This window comes from Mesoplodon bidens (genome assembly GCF_964165515.1).
Source record: "Mesoplodon bidens genome assembly, chromosome: 12".
In the NCBI taxonomy this organism is placed as follows: Eukaryota; Metazoa; Chordata; class Mammalia; order Artiodactyla; family Ziphiidae; genus Mesoplodon; species Mesoplodon bidens.
Genome location: NC_138168.1, coordinates 71679639 through 71704320, shown reverse-complemented (window position 1 = coordinate 71704320; position 24682 = coordinate 71679639). Strand labels below are relative to the sequence as shown.

Here is a 24682-nt window from a genome sequence, read left to right as displayed (position 1 = left end):
ATTAACTAGTTCTTTTGCCAAATGACTTGTAGTTCTTTCCTACCCCAGTTCATTCTATAGAGTCTTATCATACCAAGCACCCCAAAGCATAATTCTTTATTCAATAAATCCCCTAATTGAAGATGCCAGGCCTTTTATCATCTGTCTGATCTGGCTTATGACTTACTTTTCTAATCTGGTCTCATTATTCTCCTTCAGCCACCTGGTACTCGCCAAAACCTGACTACCTATCTACAGTTTTCCATAATGTCATGATTAAATCACCTCTAGGTCCTCTGTATGCCCTGTTTAGTATAGAGCCCCATACTAGTAAAACAGGAAAAAAATCCAGATCCGTAGTAACAGGAGACAGGAGTAGAAAGGGAGCTAAAGAGTGGATCCACAGGGCCTCTAAAATGCAAAAAAGTGAGAAGCATTTGTGGTTTTCACACTCCAGGCCTCAGTTTTCTCTTATATTTCTCTATTTCAAGAAAAGTTAACAGCAGTGGCTCTCACTGGGCATTGCCCCATACCCTCGCGGGTGTTTGGAAATATCTGTTGGTGGTTTCTAGTCATCTGACTGGGGAATGCTGTGTGGGCAAGAGACAGGATGCTTGATGTTTTGAAAGAAAAGGGACAGTCACACACAATAAAAAAGTGTCCCTCATTCGGCACAATTTTGAAATGTCCTGTACACCTCTGCCAACTCAAAAACTCAGCTTATGATCATCAGGCCTAGAGCTTAACTACATTTTACATATAAACAAAGCATTTATTGCACAGTTTTGATGTACTGTTTTACGAACATGTAAAATATCTCATAGATAGATTGTACTTTGTTTTGTTTGGAATGATACACTGAGCTGCTCACCATTTTGAAAAAATCATTTCATAGAAAGCAGTGGTCTTCATAGATCTCAAATCACTAATATGACATGCCTCTATCAGTCTCATTTGTAACTCTCTTTTCTCCTCTCTTCCTCCCTCCCTCCTTCCCTCCCTTCTTCCTTCCCCTCTCTCTCTCTTTTGTTCTCTTTCTAGATTAATATCTCCCCTCTCAGAAAACACATTTTCCACGTCAATGGTAAAGCCTGCTACAGTGAAAACAACACTGAACTCACGGCAACAAGTTTGTCACTTAGCCTCAGTTTGCTCATATATAAAATGAATTTGTGCTCTACTTATCTTAGAGTGGTTATGAGAAACAAACTGATAAAATGCATAGGAAGTATCTTGTAAAATATCTAGTTCTATATGTATTTTACAATAGAGACAAATCTTTAACAATAATATTTCTGGCTAGAAACAAAATAGGAAAAAAACAGCACTAAAAAGTCTCTGCCTCCAGTAATGTTTACCAAATAACAGTACAGAAATTTAACAGCATCCAGGATTAGTAATACTTAAACACTTAATAAAATCAAACTCTGATCCTGGGGTTCAGGGACCAATACAGTAGCTATGTACTCATTAAGTATAAAATACATGCTGGATTTAAAGAACTTATTACAAAAAAAAAAAACGTTTATCATTAAAAAGAATTCCATCTTTTGTTTTCACTTTTTAAAATGTGGCTAGTAGACAATTTAAAATTATACGTTTTGCTTATACTACATTTCTGATGGACATGCTGCTCTAAATAAACAATGCAATAATAAAACTAATAAAAAGCAACAATACTGATCTCCAGCTAATAAGACAATAAAGAATGTACACTCACTTCATCAGTGAGTTCTCCAAACACTGTTATGACATCTATTAAAAGACTTGCAGTATAGAAGGACTTGATCATGTTTCTGGAAGAGAAAAGAAAAGTTCATCTAATTCAAATGAAAAATGTAAGAATTAGTCTTGTAGCTACAAGACAAAAACTTCCAATGTTTATAAAAGCACTCTGAAATTAATGTTTTAAATAAAATCAGATTTCAAGAGTACAATGGAGCTCCTTCTGTAATCTGTTATTAGGAGAAAGTTACAACACATATAACAGGTGAATATGCTACAACAAGGTTTCATAGTATGCGTCTGAATTTAGAAAATGTAATGACAGTACTATCTGAATCCATATCAAGCCATGTGTATTTCTCTGTAGTTAAGTCTTATTATAATAATGACAAATCATTTGAATCGGTAGGGGTGGGAATTTTTAAAGTCAGTATCATTGGACCAGGCTGTTTTTGGCTAAAATCAACACAGATTTTACTAAATGGCTAGTTAGGGTATATTTACTAAGAAAATGAATCTGCTCTGGGTGTTCTTCATTTAGCCATTTTCTCTAAAAAGCCAGGATCACTCTTGTAACCCAAACTCATTCTGAGATTCAAAAAAAAAAATCTAAATCGTTAATCAGGAAGTCTGAGAGTAATCAAGAGAAAACTGGATAAATTCTGGTTATACAGTAACTAAACTTATAATTTTTATTTTATCTATCTTTACTTACTTGTGAAATCGTCCAGCACGATCTTCATTATCTGCATACAAAAACATTTTCAAAGCATAATTCTCCAAATGGGCAGAACCAACTATTTCTTGAGTAACAGCTTCATTATCACCCAACTGTTTCTTAAGCTAAAATAAAATGAGATACAGAACTTATGATTCTGGGCTCACAGAAGTGTATACTTAAGTATAAAAATTCCCAATAATCAAATCCAACATTCACAAAATTTTGAAGAAAGACACTCATGATAATGTGAAAGTATAACTTAGCTCTAAATATCAAAATAATCAAGAATAAAAAACATCCAACTATCTATGTAAAGCATCAGACAAATATTTCAAATGTACTAACAAGTATCCTAAAAATGGGATTAAGAAATTCTTTCCTAACCATGCATAATTTAAATTTTTAATTTATTCCTATTTCAATTTCTTCTATCAAGTGTAGAAAAATACAATGAGAAAGATCATTATATCCTAAAAAAGTATCTCTCAGAGCACATTGCATTAGAGATCTAATTCTAAGTAAGGTATAAGAAAACAAACTTAGAATAGGATTACGGAAGTTTTAAAAATTTAGACAAATATATATCTCAAATCAACACAATTTACAACCATGTAAATTTCCAGTCAGTACATCCCTTTCCTACACATACAATAATTTAAAGTATCTTAAAAACAACAAACTGAATTCCTACATTTTACTCAGACTGCCATATTGGAGTAAAATGACCTTCTGCAACATTAGATCTGAGTACCACACTACTGTTTAAAAATTGCTTTTTTCAAAGAACATTATAAAATAACAAATTAAATTTAGAGAAAGCAAGAGGATTTTTCATAAAATCAGCAAAGTACATATTCTCATAATTAAGGCCCAGAAGAGTTTGAATACTGGAATTTAAGGACATCTGGGCACGTTTATCCTGAACAAAAACAGAAAAAAAGCCCCACATATAACACTGGTTTACTGTATCCACACTGTGAAATGATTTAATCGTAGAGGCAATTTATTTCTAGAAAAATTTAGTGGGAGCATGTCATTTCATCTCGCCTTCAGCATAAAATATCTGGCAGCAAAAACATAATATACTTGAAGTGTTCCAACTATAAATATAAACATTATAGCACAAGCAGATATGTTCTCACCATGGAATGAACTTCCTTGTTATTTAACGTAGATAATAATAAATTCCTGGTAAGTTCTTTGTAACTGTGATTTTACATTTTGCATATTATAAAGAACTGTTTGAGTTTTGTCTTATCCATAAGCTATTGTTATTTTAGTTATTACTGTTAAGCTGTAAAATTAATAAAGAGATATATTCTATATAAAATGTCTGTAAGAGACAGTATTGTACAGATGTATTGCTGCGTGTCAGACACATTCTTCCTCCCATCTCCTAACCCCACCCTCCAAAAGAAGGGTACTCAAATTCTTCCTGCATCCACAGAAGCAGTGTTAGAAGTAGAAGGCCAGACAGACTCCAAGGGCAGCTGAGTTGTCATCAGTGGTGCCACCAGGCTACCTTGGATGGTTAATAGTAGCAGATGACAGGATTCTGGGTCAGAAGGCCAGGCACCCATACAAAGTTAGAGAGAACACTATTGCCCATGGCTGCTTAATACAAGTAGGCTTTGATCTGAATAACTTTCAACATTTAAAAAAAGTTCTGGGCTGACTGGTATAAGTGTATTGATTTTTAATATGTCTGAATTTTGTTTCTCTAAACAAAATAATGCAACTGATCAAATAAACATTTAGGATTCTAATTCTCTTGAGCAGGTCACATAACTAAATAAGCAAATAAAAAGTAAGTCACAGCTATGAATATAACTGCCTTGGAAGAGATGCATTAATGAGAAGTAAACCTTGACATTGTTAAAAAAAGAAACTGGGATGGCTGGGCATGGGAGGCACAGGGTGGAGCCCTGCTTACTAAGTAAGGTTACTATGGTTTAACGCTGACTTCCTGATGCACTGACACCCAATCAAATCCTTCAATTTTCCCTGGATTCGTGCTTCTACATAACCTGTGAAGTTCTATCATAGTTCAAGATGACTTATTAGTCACCTACCACATTTCTGCTAGCAGAGGAAAATGCCTAGACCATAAGAGTATCTTGTTATGGGACCAAGAGTAGGAGGAAGAAACAACAGGCAACTTCCTTCATGGTCCTTTTCACTAAATAAATAGCCCGTTTCTTTCTTTTTTTTTTCTTTTTTGCCATGCCTCACAGCATGTGGGATCGCAGTTCCCCAACCAGGGATCGAACACGCACCCCCTGCAGGGGAAGTGCAAAGTTTTAACCACTGGACCACCAAGGAAGTCCCCGATTTCATTATTACAAGAGCCATTTAAGAATTCCCAAATCAATCATCCATGTGACTGCATGAAGGAAGGTTAGAAAGGGTTGGTCATACGAAAGAATGACTCAAAGGTCATCTACAGTAACCTGGAACAAGATATAATGTATATGTAAAGATACTGAAACCGACTTATACCTACTTACAACTCCCTAAGCAGTATGACGTAAATGAAAAAAAAAATGTGTCTCATTTTTCCTCAGCTATGACATTGCTGATTGCTGCCAACAGGAAGAACTAAAATGACAACGCACACACAAATGAAATAAAACGGCATTTTAAACATTAATCAGAAAATAAATTTTCAGTGTTCAACTTACAGCTTCTAACTGATCCATTAGCTTTGATAAAAATTTACGACATTCAGGAGTTTTACTATCAATCTTCATTCCCGTTTGCATCGCATACAAACGACCTACAAAGAAAAATACGATTTGAACAATTTCCAGGACTGAATGTTTAAAATATGTTTTGTCTAATTAATAATTCAAGTTTTAAGTGAATTTAGAAATAAAACTTTGATTTACTATGGCTCTTATTCACAAATATAAAGAACACAAAAATATTATCCAAAGAATGCAAGATGAATGATGATGATAACAAGTTTTTATGAAATAAGGCCTTCTCTTTTGGCATTATGTTTAAAAAATAAAAGGACTAAGTCCTAAGCTGTCAAAGGGACCTGAAATTTAATAGGTAAGTGAGGGCATTCAGAAAAACAACCACATGTACAGGAGCACTTGCCAAGGGCAAGATAAGTAATTCTGATAAAATACACAGTATGGGCTGGGACAATGGGAAATGCCACTCAAGCTGAGGCTAACAGGGAGAATTTTTTTGGTCATTTTTATATATACAAATAAAAATAGGTATACCATCTCTTTAAAAAAATAGAAATATTAGCGATAAGGCTGAAGCTAAAAACCTCTCTGCTACCACAATCCTAAATAGCTTTCCCAGTGGTAAGAGCTGTAAAGTTTGGTGGTAATAATTGTTGTTACCACTGGTATGTACATATATTGCCTATAATTTACCTCTTACATTCAACAATACGCTAAGGAGATCTCTGTAGCACTACAGTGCTCCACACTATGGCCACAACAAACTAAAGCACATTTGGGTAGTTCTCAGATTTTCATCATTACAAACCATGTTGCGCTTACCAGACCTTCTTGAGCACACATTCAAGAGTTCCCTGAGGGAGATACCAAGAATGAGAATTGCTGGCTCATAGTGTATGTAGTACCTTTCCCACTTTAAGAGGTACTCTTAAAACTGTCTTCCAAAACGAATTACAACTATGCAGTTACATCTGTAACACATGCAAGCACCCATTTCTCCTAAACTCACAAAAAATTGATATTAAATTAAAAATTGATAATAAACTTATCAATCTCAGAACTGTGTTATCTCACTGTTTGATTCTGCATTTTCACTATTCAAAAGGTATTACAGATTTACTGGATAGCTTTGTATCCTCCTTTATGAATTAGGAATAGCTATCAAAATAAAAGGAAAAAATCTGCCAAATTTTCTGTTGGGTTGTTTGCTTTTTAACAAATTGCTGTTTGGCAGTTCTTTATACAGTAGGAAGGAGGGAGATCATGTTTCCCCCACCAAATGGAATCTTGTGAACACTATCCCCCTTCCTTCCTTTTTTTCTCCTCAGCAGGTAATCATCTTCAATTTTTTTATCCTCTGATTCTACTACAACTCCAACTTAAGCTCCACGAAAATGGCGATTGTAGTCTACTTGGTTTGATGTATCCCTGGCATCTGGGATAGTGCCTGGCCTTCCATAAACATTTTCTGAATAGATAAATACATGAATGAAAGAATAGCGCATTCTGCCCCACTGATTTAAATGCCACTTTTATCATTCATTAGCATATATTAAGTTTTCATGGGATAAAAGGGCCTAATTCTTTATATTGTCTATCTTGCTTTGTTATTTGTTAGTCTACTGGTCTATCATTGCTTTATTTACTGCAGCTTTAGAACATGGCTTGGTATGTTAGCTACTCTCAGGATTTCCAATTCAATTATGTCAACCCAATCATATCTTCTTTAAAGATGTATTAATATACAAATAATACAGTTATGTATTCTGCATGTATTCTTAACTTCAATAGCTGTATCTGAGGGAACTACTTTTGAAGGCTTAGGCTTTTAGAGCTATCTCATGATATAGAGCTTTAAGCTTAATTAATTAACGCATTTATTTCTATATCAAATTTAAGGGTTTGATCTATCTAGGTATTAATGAGAGGAAAAAAATGGAGTTCTAAAAGTACTGTATAGATTTACACTGACTTACAGTGTAAAAAGCACGATGCTTTCATTTTCACTGCACAGTAACCAGCACTGGATATCACTCTGACAAAAAAAAAAATTCTGAGAAGCAAAAAAAGCACTTATTATCCATCGCTTTAATCACAAGTGTGACTAAATTTTGTCTTTTTCTCTTTCTTTTAACCAGTCATGTTTAACAACATGTCCAGGTCGTTTACCCATTTGAGTACCAGGTTCTAATCACCTCTCCCCACTCCACGCTTTTTAAAGCATGGCTGAACACCCTCCCCTCTTCAAACCAGTCATATCTCTTGAGTTGTTCAAGCTCTGTACCTGTTTTAGTCAGCTTTTGTTGTTATAATTGTGACTGAACTCCCAACACCTCCTCTCTGTGAGTTGTTCTGGTCTTCCAGCATTTTTGTTGCATTTTTTTTTTTAATTAAAAGTGCATCACATGAGCTCTTTGGAAAATAAACATATTGGCTGCAAATACTGTGCCATCTTTCAATTTTTGAATATTGTTTTAAAACACAGAAGCTTAAAATATTTATGTACCCAAAGCGATTTTTTCCCCTGATCAATTCTAAGCTTGGAAAGCTCTTTTATCTCTAAGAAACTGGATATTCAGTTATGATTTTTCCAGTTAAATTCCTTTTTGAATTTAACTTTTAATAACATGCATCCACCTCAGTTACTGGCATCTGTCTCAAATACATTCAATAAAGAATCCTTTCTTTCTCTAATGATTTGTGGTTCCTTAATATGTTTTTGCTTTTTATATGTCTTGGCTATTTGATTTCACTGAGATCACAGATTAAATGTCATCTCACATGATAATACCTGTAACTGATAATATGCTTTTTTTCCTCCATATTTAATCTTACTATGTCTTACAGTATTACAAATATTTTTCTGAAGAATTTTAAGTGTTCTTGCCCTGCCTCTCACTGTTGTGGCCTCTCCCGTTGCGGAGCACAGGCACCGGCCGCGCAGGCTCAGCGGCCATGGCTCACGGCATGTGGGATCCTCCCGGACCGGGGCACAAACCGGTGTCCCCTGCATCGGCAGGCAGACTCTCAACCACTGCGCCACCAGGGAAGCCCCTTGCTCTTATTTTTAAGGGGAAGGCTTTTAGTTGAGTGTAGGGATCAATTCTGTGCTAGGCTGCTCCTATTTCCCCTAATAGTCCCCACCCTAAGCTATACTGAGGCTGCAGCCTTTGAGACCTATAAGATCCCAGGGATTGGCAGGAGTGTGGGGAAGAAGATATCAGCATTTCTATTGATACATCTATCTCATTCTTTATAAGTTCCTATTTTTACATATCTTTTATAACACATATAGTATTTTTATAATACATATATAGTATTAGTACATCAATACAGAAAAGTTATTTATACATAATTACGTAATATTGGAGATTTGTGTTTAATTATTTTTAACTTGTGGGTAGATGAGCAAAAGGTTAAGAATCACTGCTCACTGCATCCTTGCTCTTCTCAACTGTAAACTGTATTTTCTCCACACAGCCCTGTTCCTTCTACCATATTCCCTGGAACTACTGTTTCAGAATCAGCAAACTCCCCTACCTCTCCTCAGATTCCTTCTTCCTCTTTGTCTTAATTAAAACCTGAATGTCACTTGAAGAAATCATTTTATTTGCAGTCCTCTCAAGTAATGAGTTTTAATTCTCTTACATTCCTTCTAGTGCATAAGAGAATAGAAAAAGAGAATTGGCAGGTATGATTGGTTTTCTCTTTGCATCCCACTATTACAGTATTCTCTCAATGTTTTCTAAATACGCTGGTCTAGGGCTCATCCACTCTCTTCCATTGGATTGTTATGCTTGTAATTGCCCATGGACCCCAGGGTCTTTCCTTGTCTTTCCACCATCTTGAAAATTTCGCTGTTCACATGGATAATCAATACTTCTGGCAAAGACTGCTAGCTGTCTACCTGCATCCTTTCTCCCCGTGTTCTTTACAAACTAGATACCTACACATTATTAGGGAGTTGTAATGTGGCTTGCCAAAACAGTATATTTCCCAGTATTCCTCAAAGCAAAATATGGCCATGTTATTACCTAAGACAAATATCATATAAACAGAAACTGTCGGGAGAGACTTCTGGACCTTAAAAGGGGGAATGACAGCAGGGGAAAGACCTTACTGACTCCTTCCCCTTTCTCCTCCCTGCTGCCAAGAATAGAAATGGGATGACTGAAACTTTAGCAGATATCTTGGACCACAAGGCGACCTTGGTAATCGTGCTAGTTTGTAGACTTGAAATTAGAAAGAGCTTGGGTCCCTGATGACTTCATGGAATTGGCACACTGGTACTGGGTACTGCCAACATCAGACCTTGCTTTAAATGAGGGAATAAATCCTTATTTTACTTAGCAATCGTAATTTTGAATTTTCTGTGATGAAAAAGCACATCTATTTCTTATGCATACAATGATCTCCAATAACTGTACATACTCTCCTTTACATGCCAGTCACCCCATAACTAAATTACCATCTCAAACTGCTGTACTGTCAATATCAGTATATCAAGCACTCACTCTAAGCATAATTCCTTTTCTTCCAATTTTAAACTCTGCTTGTTACAACAGGCCTCCTCCAGTTCACTGGTGCTGCCCTACTTCTTCATTACAACCAGTCTTTTCTCCTTTAACCTCCCTCTGCAACCGGCTTTGATTTTATGATAGATTTTTCTTGAACTTTACTGTCCTATCTCCTATCCCTGAATCTTTTCATTACATTCCTCTGGCAAAAGCACACTCATATATAAGCCCAACTATCCTCTCTCCCTATGCCTACATACTAGCAACAGAGACCACGGGCAGATCAGCATCACTATAAATACCCTAATTATCAACCTCAAATGAGCTTAATACCTTTTGTTATAATTGAATATTTCAATTATACATTTACCAAAGTAAAATACACTTTCCATCACTATAAACTGAGCACAAGCTACAGTTGTTTAAACATCCATATTTTTATGATGTGCCAACATTTTGCATCCTATGTGAAACATTTGGTTTGAAAATATTAAAGTTCTCTATTTTGTTTACCATCTTCTCTCCTGTTTTCTCCATTCTCTGAAGACATTTTATATTAACTGTGTAAGACTGATTTCCTTATCTTCCCAACCTCTCAAATGACTTTTTCAAACATCTTTCAAACAAAACCTCACCCAAACACACACACAGAAAATTTAGTAGACATTAATTAATTACTCGATATCTATATATACTATTAGTCAACACAATAACACAATAATGTGAGGAAATACAGTACTGACAGTTTCATTTCCCTAGGAGGTCTTTCTCCTTACTTTATCAAAGTAGTGAACAATATATGAATCCTACCATCTATGGAGTGTAGTTAGCTACTTAGTGGACCAACTTTGGGCATAAATGGCTATCTAGCATAGGTAACAGCCCATTAAGCAAACATGCAGAAAATTAATCAGTAATTTCTTGCTACCAAGCGATGAAGATTATCTGTATCTCCTTTGAAGCAAAAATCAAATTATTCCCAATTCACTATCACCACAACCATCATCAATCTCCCTCACAACACAAATATAAACAAATGTCAGCTTCTTGTTCTTTAAAAGTTAACCTTAATACAAATGGCTGATACTCAAAATATAGTTTAATGACAATACAGTTTAATGGTTTCACTTACATGCATTCTTTTCTTGGCTTACATGCATATTCAGTCTTTGCAATTACAAGGACATCATTATAAAGCAACACCTTTAATTGAAGGACTGGAAAGAATCATCTCAGACCCAGAAAGATTTAGGATAAAAGTTGGCCTTTTACATTTTTGAATATCTTACATGGTTTACAATTCTTAAGTTGTATCACAAGATACACTTTCTAATATTAATAAAAGTGAAAAGACATTAAATCTATTTATGAAAATTAATAAACACACCAACAAGATCCTTTTCATAATGGATGGAAAAAAGCATCACTTTCATCTAGAACTCTGTTCAGGACAAGTAATTCATTGTAGCAGCAGCAGTACGACGAAAAATTAATGTCTAACATGGAAAGTTACCTACTGAAACAGAATAAATATGTAGCTAGAATCATGTATAAGAAAATATATTTGATTTATTTCATCAGGGAAATATGTTTATTTTTTATGAATAAATATTATTTGAAGATGAGTAATGAGGCATATTTGCAAAAGGATTAAATACTTTCCAACCTAACTTTAATGTGAAACATTTAGGAGAAAAACATTTACTAATCCTGAAGGTATGAACATTAAATCTAAACATTAACATTCTAACACACCCTTGCTTATACATGAGAAATCTAAAAATATGAAATGCATGATATAAACACACAAAAGGTATATAAAAGCAATTGTTAATAGGTTAATAGGTTAAGAGTTAATAGGCTAAATTAATGTAGCACTCAAATAGGAATCATTATGCTATACACTGATGTATAAAGGCAAATTTTATTCCAATAAATAGAACTGAATATATTACTCTACTCATAAGTATATTATAAATCCCTGATTTTGTGAAAGCAGGGATTTTATTATCTTTTGTGAATGGACTTCCAAATCAAAGAATAAAAACAAAGTATGAATGAATATATATTAATAAAGGGTATTTACTTCACTCATTCCTTCTTAAACAAATTTTTTAGAGCTTCTGTCATAATACAGTAGCTTTAAGAAAAAGCTATTTCTGAATTCTTACTAAAAGAACATGCTGGTACTTAGCGAACACTAAGTGATGATTTGATTACTAAAATGAGAACACAGATTCTAATTCTGACCACATGGAGTAGTGAGATTTGCTATCCCACTGTAAACAACCAAAAAACTAGACAAAATATACAAAACAAGTTTTCAGACAATGGAAACAAACATGGTAAGACCAAGACATCTGAAGAAAGGAAATATATGAAGTGACACCAATATCAGCCTAGCATTCTGCCTGGAGGTACATCCCAGTCAAAGGAGCAGGAGGGGAGTACAAAGCAGAGCACAGTCCTCTAGCTGAGTTGAGAAAACAGACTGGAGTTCACCGAGACTGAGGCAGCTGTAAGTTGAGGGGCAGAGTTCTGAACAGGATGAAGCTATGAAGAAAAGAAATCCAGAAATCTGTGTAGGGGTAAACTTGAGGCTCAGGAGAACCCTACCATAGTGCATGTGAAGGAGAAAACTCCACACGGCCAAAGAATGAGCAGAAGCTGTGAGCTGGGTTGTCCCCAGAGCACACACAGGGCTGGGATGTATTCAAGTTCCAACCAAAAGGAGTGGAGAGCCCCAGATGCTTACCCAGGATATTCAGTAGAGACCCCCAAAGGGATATGCTTTAGTGATAGGGTTAACCTGTCCCTAAAGCAAAGACTACTTTAGACCTGCTCCACAAAGCTAAAAACAAACAAAACAAAGCACAAAAGAATCTAACTGAACAGTGATTAACTTAATTGTTGGTCACATTAAATCCCTTCAAGAACAGACACTCAAGTACTTAAAATTCACTCTGTCCTGCAACCAATCAAGAATGACTAATGGGGGCTTCCCTGGTGGCGCAGTGGTTGAGAGTCCGCCTGCCGATGCAGGGGACACGGGTTTGTGCTCCGGTCCTGGAAGATCCCACATGCCACAGAGTGGCTGGGCCCATGAGCCATGGCAGCTGAGACTGCGCGTCCAGAGCCTTTGCTTCGCAACAGGGAGGCCACAACAGTGAGAGGCCCGCATGTCGCAAAAGAAAAAAAAAAAAGAATGACTAATGATGGCAATAGCAGAAGAATGTGAACGTAAGATAAAACAATAAGATAAGATAAAACAATGACAAAATAATGGAAATAGCAGACAATGACATTAAAATACTGGGGAACTATTATAAAGTATATTTAATGGAAACCATGAATAAAACGCGTAGAGAAATGGAACATACACAAAGGAACACAAATGGACCATCCAGAGATGAAAAATACACTATCTGAAATAAAAAATTTACCGGACAGGATTAATAGTAGTTTAGACACCATAAAAGAAAAAATTAGTGAAATTCAGAACACAGCAATAGGAACTACTTAAAGCAGGGAGAAAAAGGATTGAAAAGAGAAACAAAAACAAAACCGGAGTTTCAGTGAGGTGTGGGAAAACACCAAGTGCTCTAACATACATGTAATTGGAATCCTCCCCTCCAAAGGTGGGGAGGTGTGGCAAAAACAATTGACAAATTAAAATTTTTTAACCAGCAAAAATATCTTTCAAAAATGAGAATGAAATAAAAGCTTGTTTCACAAAAGAGAAGCTGAAAGAATTGGTGGCAATCCTACAAATGAAATGATAAACTTTTCAACAGGAAAGAAAATGATACCAGATTTAAAACGATCTACACAAAGGAATGAAGAGTGCTAAAAATGGTAATTATGTGGGAATATATTAAAAATTGTATTTCCTCATTTTATGAACCTTTCTAAAAAGGATGGTTAAAAAATAAAAAATATATTCTAGGGTTTATGGTATATGTATAAATAAAACGCATAACAACTACAGGCAAAGGACAGGACAAAAGAAAGCGAAGTTCTTAACTTATATGTGAGGTGTTATATGATAGTAGACTGTGATAAGTTACTGTAAATGCTAGAGCAACCATTAAAAAAATTAAAACAAAGAGGAATATCTAATAAGCCCACAGTGGAGGTACAATGGACTCCAAAGTGTTTCCAAAGAGAAACAATTAACTGGGATTAAAAAACACCTAAAAACCAAAAAACCTGGACAAGCCACAGAAAAATACATGATGAATTGAATTAAAGTGAGAATTTATCAAGCACTGAAACCTGTGCTGCTCAGAGGATGTAAGCTTTCACTTTGAACAATCATAACTGTCATTAAGAAAAGGAATCTTATCAAAGATGATTTAAACTTGCATGGGTGCCAAACATAAGAGAATGACAGATAAGGACAAGTTACTTGACTACACTGATCCTGTCCCCTCAACCTTAGAAACAGGTTGAAAGAGTCTAAAACCAAAATGATTTACTTTACTCAAAAAAGGAGTAATTATTGGGCTTCCCTGGTGGCGCAGTGGTTAAGCGTCCGCCTGCCGATGCAGGGGACACGGGTTCGTGCCCCAGTCTGGGAAGATCCCACATGCCGCAGAGCGGCTGGGCCCGTGAGCCATGGCCGCTGAGCCTGCGCATCCGGAGCCTGTGCTCCGCAACGGGAGAGGCCACAACAGTGAGAGGCCCCTGTACAACAAGAACAACAACAACAACAAAAAAGAGTAATTATTAAAACGACTATTTTACGATATAAAATGCATGTCCGCATATATGTTTGCAAAAACAAAAAGAATGGAGTACTAATGGATAATCCAGTAGTCCAACTTTCTGTGCGAATTTATTAACCTGTCATTGCTACAGTAAAGTATCCCGAGTCAGCTTATAATAAAAAATGATAAGTACTTAGAGGACTATGATGGGCTCAAATCAATTGTTACAGGTTCAGAAATCAGCAAAAAAAAAAAAAAAAAAAAAAAAAAAAAGCCACTGCTTATTTTCATTGGCTTAGTTAAGCTTATCTGTCATTAAAAAAATCCAATTTCTGTGTAACAACAAAAAAATAACAGGCAACTGATTATTAATCCTAATATCCACCAGCAAGCAAAAAATCCAATATTTTCCAGCCTTTATTTAAACTAAATTAAAAATTTACACTTGTGCATCTTATAACATCTTGTATATGAAATATACCATATGCATTTACAACTTCCTGAAAACTACATTTAATTTTCCTATGATCACATAAACATGACTCTGAAAGAACACTTGTACACTTTCACTGAATGTCTATTGACTGTACAATATCACCCCCTAGAGGAAACTTTAAAAAAACAAACTTGAAACTTTATGTATTTAGTTACTTAAGCAAATTTAAAAGGAAGGAATCTTTCTACTTTTATCCACAACACCAAACTTCACAGAATCAAAATAGTTATCATATGGTGCCCATGCTTAGTAGAGACTCAAGTATTTTCTGGCTTCATTAAGGAAAAAAAACAAGAGAGAGACATACAGAGCTCAGAGATATGTTAATAACATCAAGCCTGTCCTCCATTTCTACCCTCCACTTACTAGAAATCTTCCAGATTACTGCATTGGCTCCCCCTTTCTTTTTCACCAATTTAACTAGTCCCTTTACCTTCACTCTGTAAGTGGTATTCTAATTACTACCTACTATCAACAATTTTACATATAACCATTTCTCATCTAGTATCTGTCATTCAGGTCCTGGCTCCATCACTTACTAATAAAAGGACCAGGATAACTATAAGGTTCAAATCAGACGCCCTGAAGAAAAGTATTGTTATTAATGCCAAGAGCTACATAAATGTTAGTCATCTGGCCTCTTTATTCAGTGACAGCTGTAAGGCCAAAGTTCCCTGTAGGGACCATAGTTGCCTTAAAATTCAGATCAATTTAACATTTTTGGAGCACTTATTCTTTATTGTGTAAATATGTCTAGTGGCCTAGCACTACCTGGTACAGTAAATGAATAAAGAGCTCCCAGCAGGGTGCAGCCTTCTTAAGTTTACCACCTAGAAAACACAATAGGCAAATGAAAAGCAATTAGGTAAAGCCATACAGGCATAATGAGGACACAGAGATGATGCACCTTAAAACTAGGGAGTTTAAGAGAAGGTCTCCCAGAAAAAGTGACATTCAAGCTAGTATCCAAAGGATAAAAATGAAGCGGGGATGGTAGGGAAGGGAAGAGGGACCAAGGGAGAGAGAAAATGTTGGAAGGCTTGGAGACAACAGAAATCCAGTAAGGTTATAGAAACGGAATGAAATTCAGTTTGATTAAAACTACAAAAGATGATGCCACATTCAAATCGTAAGTGGTTCCTAAAGGCACTTATATTTTTTTCTGATAGTCAGATGGAGCTACCACAAGTACCTTTAAAAAATTTTTGCTTTTAATAAAGCTTTTGTTTTTTAGTATTTACGAGACATGCCCACTTACAGAATAGAAAACATTAAAAAAAAAGACAATCAAAAGAAAACCATACATAAACCTAAAAGCTACAATTTCTTCTCCAAGTGTATGTATGTATGTACATATAAGAAAGTTCAAATCGTAGTATATATATAATTTTATATCCTGTATTTTTATATCAATTTTCTCCCATGTTACAAAAGATGCTTTCTAATTTTTAGATGATTACATCACTTTCTATCTAATGGATATACCATAACTTACTTAACCATTTCCACAATGATATATATTTAGGTTGTTTTGAGCTTGCCACAAATGTATAAATAATCATTCAGAGAATTTTGCATAAAGTTCTTAATATATTAGTGATTATTTCCTAAGCACAAGCTTTTCAAAACTGGAATTACTGAACATCAGATAGTTTCACAATTCCATACACTCTGACAAAATGCTTTCTAAAACTATGAATCAACTCACACAGCCATGTCAATGAAAATTTCACCATATACTCATTTGCACTGAGTTATAACTTTATAGTCCAAAAAAGGTATGCCATTTTAACTTAACTGAATGTTAATAACTAGTATTCTCTCCTTTAGTAGTACATACATATTCTTTGTCCATTTATCTATGGGGATCTTAGTTTTGTTTTTGTTTAAATGGATTTATGTGAGTGTTTTATATATCAGGGATATTGGCCCTTTGTCTCTCATCTATTGGAAATATTTTTTCCTAATGCAATGTTTTTATAAATTGTACTGTTTGTGTCACATATAATTCCTAAATGTTTAGTTAACTTTATCATTCTTTTATTCTGTGTTTTTTTCCACTAAACATTTAAAGCAGAACTTTTTAGTAGCAACAGGGATTACCTGCTTGAAGTAGAAGGTAGGAAGCTACGTCAATAGCTTAGATATAAGGTGAGGGGATGATATCAGACAAACTAAGGAGATAAGTAAAATTTTAAACATCTGATGACTGGTTGATTGTGACAGGTATGAGGAAAGGATGGGAAGGTTAAATTTGTAATTTTTAACTAATAAATTTGAAAATCTGACAGATATGAAAGATATTCTAGAAAACTTTAATACATCAATATTAGCTTAAGTCGAATTTTTTAAATGTAAGAAATTGACAAATATAAGAAATAACTTCCCCCCAAAACATAAAGTTCTGGCTGTAACAGGGTAACATGAAGGATTCTTCTTAGGAAACTGCTATCTTCACCATGGTGATGGATACATGAACCTACACCTGACAAAACTATTTAGAACTAAAAACGCACACGCAAATGAATACATGGAAAACTAGGGAAGTCTGAATCAGATTAGTGGATTGTGTCAATGTCAATATTCTGGTCGTAATACTGTACTATAATTTTGCAAGATATTACCATTGGGGCACAATGGGTAAAAGGCACACAGGATCTTCTGTATTATTTCTCACAACTGTATGTGGATCTACAATTATCTCAAAATAAAAAGTTTAATAAAAAAATCTAATGGGATTCTTTCCAGGAATGAGGAGATGTTCCAAATATGAGTAAATTTAATAATTTGTTATTACTTACTACATTAAAAGGTTCAGAGAAGTAAACACTAAGCATATTAGTCAAAAAATAATTTGATCTATGGTGTTTCAACACTCATTCCTGACTTAAAAAGAAAATAAAAGATCAATTAAGAAATGTAGGAATATTAAGGTAACAATTTAAAAAATGATAAAACAGGGGCTTCCCTGGTGGCGCAGTGGTTGAGAGTCCACCTGCCGATGCAGGGGACATGGGTTCGTGCCCCAGTCCGGGAAGATCCCACATGCTGCAGAGTGGCTAGGCCTGGGAGCCATGGCTGCTGAGCCTGCGCATCCGGAGCCTGTGCTCCGCAATGGGAGAGGCCACAACAGTGAGAGGCCCGCGAAACGCAAAAAAAAAAAAAAAAAAAAAAAAAAAGATAAAACACTAGAGTATTCCCATTAAGGCCAGATATAAATCATTTTTGGAAATCACAAAATACTGGAAAGGAGAAGGCACAATGAGCACATCCTATGACATATCTATGACTTAATCTAATACCCACAAGTCATAAAATACTGTGTTTTGAAATTCTTTTCATTACGTTTCCTTACTGTAGAGTAAGAGCATGTGAAAAAACTAAGAATTACCGTATAGTTCATTAATTCAATCAACAGATATTACATGTAAATTACATAATTTAAATTATCCACCATGGCTTAGGTACTGTATTAGGAGTTAAGAGATTCAACTAAGACATACTTCTTGCTCTCACAGAGCTTACATTCTAGTAAGAATGGAATATTCATAATATTTAGAACAATGGCTTTCATTAAATATTTATGAATGCCAATTATGTGCCAGGTGAAAAAAAGGTATCAATCCCTGTCTTCCAGGAGAATCCAGGAGACAGAAAGATAACAGTGTTATAACACAACGTGATCAAGATGAGGGACATATGTGAAACAATTTCTAGACCATTCTATGAGGTCAGGAAAACCAATCTGCAAAAAGTACTGAGTCCGTAAGCATAAATTAGTTAGATTAAGAGGAAGTCAGAGGGGATTCCAAGCAGAGAGCAACATATATAAAGCCTCAGAAATAAGAGAATATGGAACTTTTATAAATCGGCAAGTACTTTAGCAAAATAATCTTGAATTTTTTTCTCACAAAAAGTTCTTCCTTGCTCTAGGGATTTAGAATATTTTCGTTTGCTCTAAGTTTATAGAAATGTACCCCTTCACACATTTTTCAGTTGACATCTACCACTTTTCATCAGAAGTTTAAACAGGTAAAAAAATGTAATTTCTGTACTACATCAAATATTGACATCTAAAAATTATATCACTCTTTCAACTGTAAATACCATAGCAATTTGGTATCTATTATAATCTATTTTAAGATACAAAAAGCTCTTTTTTAAGAGTCAGAAATAATACACTGTTGTATTTTCTTTTAACCCATATTTCTATTTACTTATCCTATAGAATTTTATTATAAAAAATGTATTTGTATGCTTAAAAGTCCTACTTGATTATCCTATCATACTGCTCTGCAACAGAAAGGATATAAAAATTGAAATTTTGACAAAATTTCCTGTGAGAGAAGGTACTATGTGTTAAAATATTTCTTCTGGAATTGAGTTTTGGCAATTATTATTATGTATAATTGATCAAGACAACATGATTATTTATTTTAATAATCATTAAGTATAAATAGTACAATTTTCTTGGAAATGCATCAAATAATGAGTTAAACTGCCTATCTATGAATTAATATGATTTATCCTCATAATGAACCAGGGTAGAGTATTGGTTCTATTCCTACTTTCATTTTTATGACTCTAACAAGGGAGAAAATTCATTCATATAAAGCAGCAGATGAGAATGGAAGCTCTGTCACAGCAAAATCACTGAATTCTTTAAATTCCTTCTGGGTTATAGGCTAAAAACCACATCATCACTTATCAAATAATATTGTTAATAATCTCTCTTAGCTGACATCATAATTAGGTCTGCCTCAAAATTTGTTTTAAGACTAGAAAAGAATCTGTCACCCCATCATTAGAGTATTCATTTTCTCAATTCCTGTGAAGTATTCAGAAAAGATCTTATAAAGAAAGACTCAACATTTTCTTTCAAAGGCTTCTTTTTTTCCTAAGACAGTGACACAGGATTGGGAAAACAGAAATACTGTTCATTTCAACATCCGCTGGCAGGAAAAATTTTTTTTTTAATATTTTAATTTTGTCACTTGTTTTAAATGTATTTCTGAAAAAACAAAACACTTCAGAGCTAAAGATTTACCTCATTTAAGGAGAATGTCCACCATTTTACATAAATGACAAAACCAGTTGTTAAAGCCAAACCAATCAGCCACTGGAGGTTTACGTTTTTCAGAAAAATATGACTTCTCTAATTTGAATAAATATGTTCACACGTCCCCACAAGCCCCATCTCATTTCTGAATTCTAATTCTAAAATTTTGATAACCTACAGACCTTTACATGAGCTTGTGACTTGGATGAAGTAAGGCACTGCCCCACTTCAGCATTTCCCTTTTGTTTCGTACCTCCGGAATGACACTTTAGTAAGGAACAGAGAACAAAAAGGTAAGGTCATATAATGAAAACTCTTACCATTGTGAAACTTCAGAACACCTCAACACAGGCCAATTTTGAACATGAGATGTTACCCTTAATATATATACATACAAGTGTAAGAGACTCTGAAATACAAAGAAGTTTCCACTGTGCTACGTTCATGTCCTTGTCCCCACAGCTAACCCTCTCCACACCATCTTGCACTTGATCTTGGTCACACACTGCCCCTCTGCACTCCTCTGGATAAAATCCAAAATGACCAAACAATGGCTGCTAATAGCTAAGAACAATTCCTTCTTCTTCTGAGTTTCATTATTGACTGCTCCCCTTATAAAAAGTTATATGTTAGAATGTTCCTTTGACATCCTTTCTTTCTCATGCTCAGCATTTTAAAATAAAAGCTTATTCTTTGCTCTGACTGGTTTTCTTCCAAATAAGACAGAGAAAGATAGGAAGCTCTACCTAATACCTTAATTAATGGAGGTTTCACTAATACCAGTCATTTATTTGAATTGTCCCTTTTTTCTGGACACCCTGGAGTATTTTCCACCTTCTCCTCCAGGGAAATACACCATAAAAATGATAATGAGGCATCAGAGTATGTCCTTCTTCTTTAAAGTAGGAGAAGCGCAATTGAGAACAGGAGATGATTAAAAAAAAAAAAGAAGCATACTACTTTGCTACCTTGACCAAAGGAAGTTTGTCAGGAAAGAAACATACAGAAGTTGAGAATTGTGAAAATGATTCCTGTAGAATTATTTGCATACTGAAGTTTGAAGAACACTGGTTTAGTACGTCTAGAGCATAAATTACAAGGAGAAAAGTCATCATGAGCCATCTTCTGTTAGACAGCAGAATCACACCTAAAATATAACATGCACAGGAATTATCAGACAGCAAATATAAACGTAAATATTTTTTAAAGCATTTAAAGAAGTAAGAGTGTTTTAAAAACACAGTTAACAAAAGATTATCAGAAATGGCTAGCTGATTTAAAAACAAAATGAGAACATCTAGAAATAAAAAATGGAAATAGAAACTCAACAGATGGGTTCTACAATAGGATATGTGGAGGTGAACACAGACCTAAAGAAATTATACAGAATGTAGCACAGAAAGAAAATGGATACAAACTATGAAAGCATTAAGAGACAAAGAAGCTAAAGGAGAAAAATGCAACACATACCTAATTAAAACTGCAGGAGAGAATAGAGATAGCAGAGAAGCAGTACTTGAACAGATGATAGTAGAAAATTTTCTAAATTTAATGAAAGACACCAACCTACAAACTCAGGAAGCCAAAGTGCCAAATAAGGTACACAAAAAGAAATCAAGGCCTAGAAAATCAGAACATGAACCATAAGGAAGAGATTAATAAACTGGCCATATTTTAAAATTAAAAACTTTTGCACATCAAAGGATTTCATAAATCGAGTGAAAAATCAAACTATAAACTTGGAGAAGACAATCACAACGCATATACCAAAGGATCAGTAGATAGATTATTAAGAAAAGACAATGAAATAGAAAAACGGTCAAAAGCAATAAATAGGTATTTCAAAAGGAAATCACAAATGGTTAATTAAAATATGAAAAGATGCTCAACTTTATTAAGGCTCAGTGAATTGCAAATTTCACTCGAATGAGACATCATTTCACACTCGTCAGATCAGCAAAAATTTAAGTCTAATAGCAGCAAATATGGTTGAGTACATTAGCATTCATTTTACTGTTCCTTACATACATTATATATGTTCTTTAACATGCATATGTTTCATAACAAAAATATTTTTTAAGTGTCACCTGGATTTAGCAATAGAAATGTTTGCTCATGACCCTGCTGAGAGCAATTACAGTGAAATAATGGGCATGAAAACCAGACCGCAATGGGCCGAAAAAGTTCTATGAGATAAGGATGTAAAGACAACTACAGACAATTATTTCAAGCTTATCTTTGAGGCTGGGCAGACAGGACTGCAACTTTAGAGGAATGTCACAGTGAGAGCTCCTTTTATTTTTTAAATAAAGGAAACTGGGGCAAGTTTAGAAAGAAATAGCAAAAGAGGGAAGATAATGACACGGGAAATAAAGGGTCTCTGGGCAGTCACAAAGGTATATAATACAAAACCCATAAACAGGGATTAGCTTTACACAGAATCAAGGGTTCCTATTTCATTGTTATAAGAGATAACCTCTTTGACTTTAATCACATCGTTTTTCTCCTTGCTCTATCACTCGTTACAATGGTCCTCCTTCAAGCAAGACTTTTGTGCTTGTTTCCCCCTCTATGGAGAGTACTCTTTCCCAGGTGATGCAAAGCCTGCCTTTCACTCCTTTCAAGTCTTGCTCAGATGTAAACCCAGTGGAGCTCTCCCTGACCAGTCTAAAAATGAAATCCCTTCCTCACTTCCTACCACCCTACTCCTGGTACTCCCTATACTTTCCCTGCTTTATTTTTCTTTGTAACCTTCTAATATTTTATATAATATACTCATTTTATTGCTTAATCTCCCCACCCCATAGTATGTAAGTTCCATGAATGCAGGAACTGTAGTCACAGTGTCTGGTAAGGCTCATACAGGTAGAATCTCAATAAATACAAGCTGAATGAAAGACTAATGGTCCCTACTTGAGGAACCTCAAAAACAAGTATAATGGGAAAATGCTGTTACGATTTGAACAAGCTGAGGTAAAGCCTTGAGAGTAATCAACTTACTGCCCACAGAAGTGGTGCCATTTGAGTTAGACCCTGAATCATAAAGAGTTTGCCAATTGGAGAAAAAAGGAAGATGGTCCAAGACAGTGAAGAACGTGGAGGTTTGAAAGGGCCTTGCAATTTGAGAAATGAAAATGGGGTCACCTGGAGTATGGCAGGGATGACAGTGGACCATTTTTTAGATAATCTTAAAACGTCCATAATAGAGGACACATTATATTGAGCTTCTCAAGGCTAAAAATCCTTTTCAGAAGCTTTTATAGTTGCTTAGTCACATGTTTTATTTGCAGTAACATTAGAGTATGGAATAAGAAATAAAGTTTACCGGACCTACTCTCTTCACTGCAAAGGAAAAAGTGTCAACAAATTTAATCTGTGTTTTTCATCACCTGTAGATTATAAGCATCACAGTCAACCAAAGTGAGACTATTGCTACCAAATGTCTCAACCCCAGGTATTATTCAAAATCAAGACTATAAATTCTCATTGGTGGGACAGGGTAGTTTGAATGCAGAAGGGGGAATGGACAAATCCAAGTACTTGTTTTGTAGCAGCTACTCTCTCTTTATGAATTTTTGAATGGGCTTGCATGTTGTCCTAATTCACCTGCACTTATTACTATAGTTTCAACTAGTCAATCTTCCTTTTGTCCACATCACTACTGTCTTTGTGACACTTACCTTCGTTTTAGCTCCAACTCAATTACTTAACTACCCAGGTTATTATCAGGATTGCCTGGTGGAAACAGGAGGCTCTTGTGTGTACACGCAGGAAAAAAAACCCTTAGAACAATGTGTTCCGGAGTTCATGAGACCAAGTATTCTGTTTAAAAATATTTAAGCACAAGACTGGATAGGTGGTGGACACCATGGTCCTTGTGAAGTTTTGCCTTTCTGGGGCCTTCGAGGGGGCGGAGAGTGGTGGAGATCCCTGAGGAGGGAGGGGCCCCAAGGGATTCCCAGGGCAGGTCAGAGGTCAAAGCTCAGATCTAAAGCTAGGGGAGCGGGGCCTGCTTTAAGAACCAGGGGGCGGTGTGTGGGCCCCGGAGGGTAAGTAGGGCCGCGGCGACTCGGAAAGACTCACAGTAATAGGCCACCACAGGGTCCCGCTTGTCATGCTCCTGAGCCGTCCTCAGATGATGCTGTATGCTCTTAAACTGTGGGGGCAGCGGGGGCAGCACAGGCAGCGCGGCAAGCGCCGCCATCTCCACTCCAGGAATAAGCCCTTTTTACTCGCCGGCTGCCGACACTTCCGCTTCCGTCTGGGAGGGTGCGCGCACTAACGCGCAGGCAAATCCCACCCATTTTCCCGTTGCTCCGCGAGATCGAGGCAACTACGGGTTCCCAGCAGGGACAACCTCAGCGCGCCTGGCTCTTAGCAGCTATAGAGCCCAGAGTGGGTGGAGCAGCTTGGCTGTGATACCGCCTATGGCACCAGCGCTCCCTGCTGGCCGCTGGCCGGAGGGAGAAGAGATTTTGTTTTATTTCTCTTCTGTTTCCAGCCTCTACCCGCCTTTTGTGGCTGAAGGATGGGTAGAAAGGGAAAAACAAAAAGAAAATAATGTTTGTTGATTGGGAGAAAAGGTAAAGACATGAATTGCCTTTGGTATCCTTCAGGAATTATCGTTTCCAGTACCTCAGATTATATTAATAGCGTCCATAGAAGCTTTTCTAATTTCAGAAACTTTAAATTTAATTCTTGCGTAAGATGAGAGATGATGTGTTTCAGTTTTAAATTACACTCCTCTGTATGGGCACATTGGATAAAACAACCA

At 35.6% G+C, this 24682-nt stretch overlaps 1 protein-coding gene across 1 annotated transcript in view; it reads right to left on the bottom strand.

Annotated features, from left to right (window-relative positions):
* Positions 1 to 24163, bottom strand: part of VTA1 (vesicle trafficking 1) — a 70483-nt gene extending 46320 nt beyond the window's left edge. The window contains exons 1-4 of the mRNA XM_081251269.1: positions 23992 to 24163; positions 5107 to 5201; positions 2420 to 2547; positions 1700 to 1775 (exon numbers count right to left, since the gene is read on the bottom strand). Coding sequence (XP_081107395.1) covers positions 1700 to 1775; positions 2420 to 2547; positions 5107 to 5201; positions 23992 to 24112 — 420 coding nt within the window. The 5' untranslated portion in view covers positions 24113 to 24163. The remainder of the gene's footprint in view (positions 1 to 1699; positions 1776 to 2419; positions 2548 to 5106; positions 5202 to 23991) is intronic.
* Between the last annotated feature and the right edge of the window lie 519 nt (positions 24164 to 24682).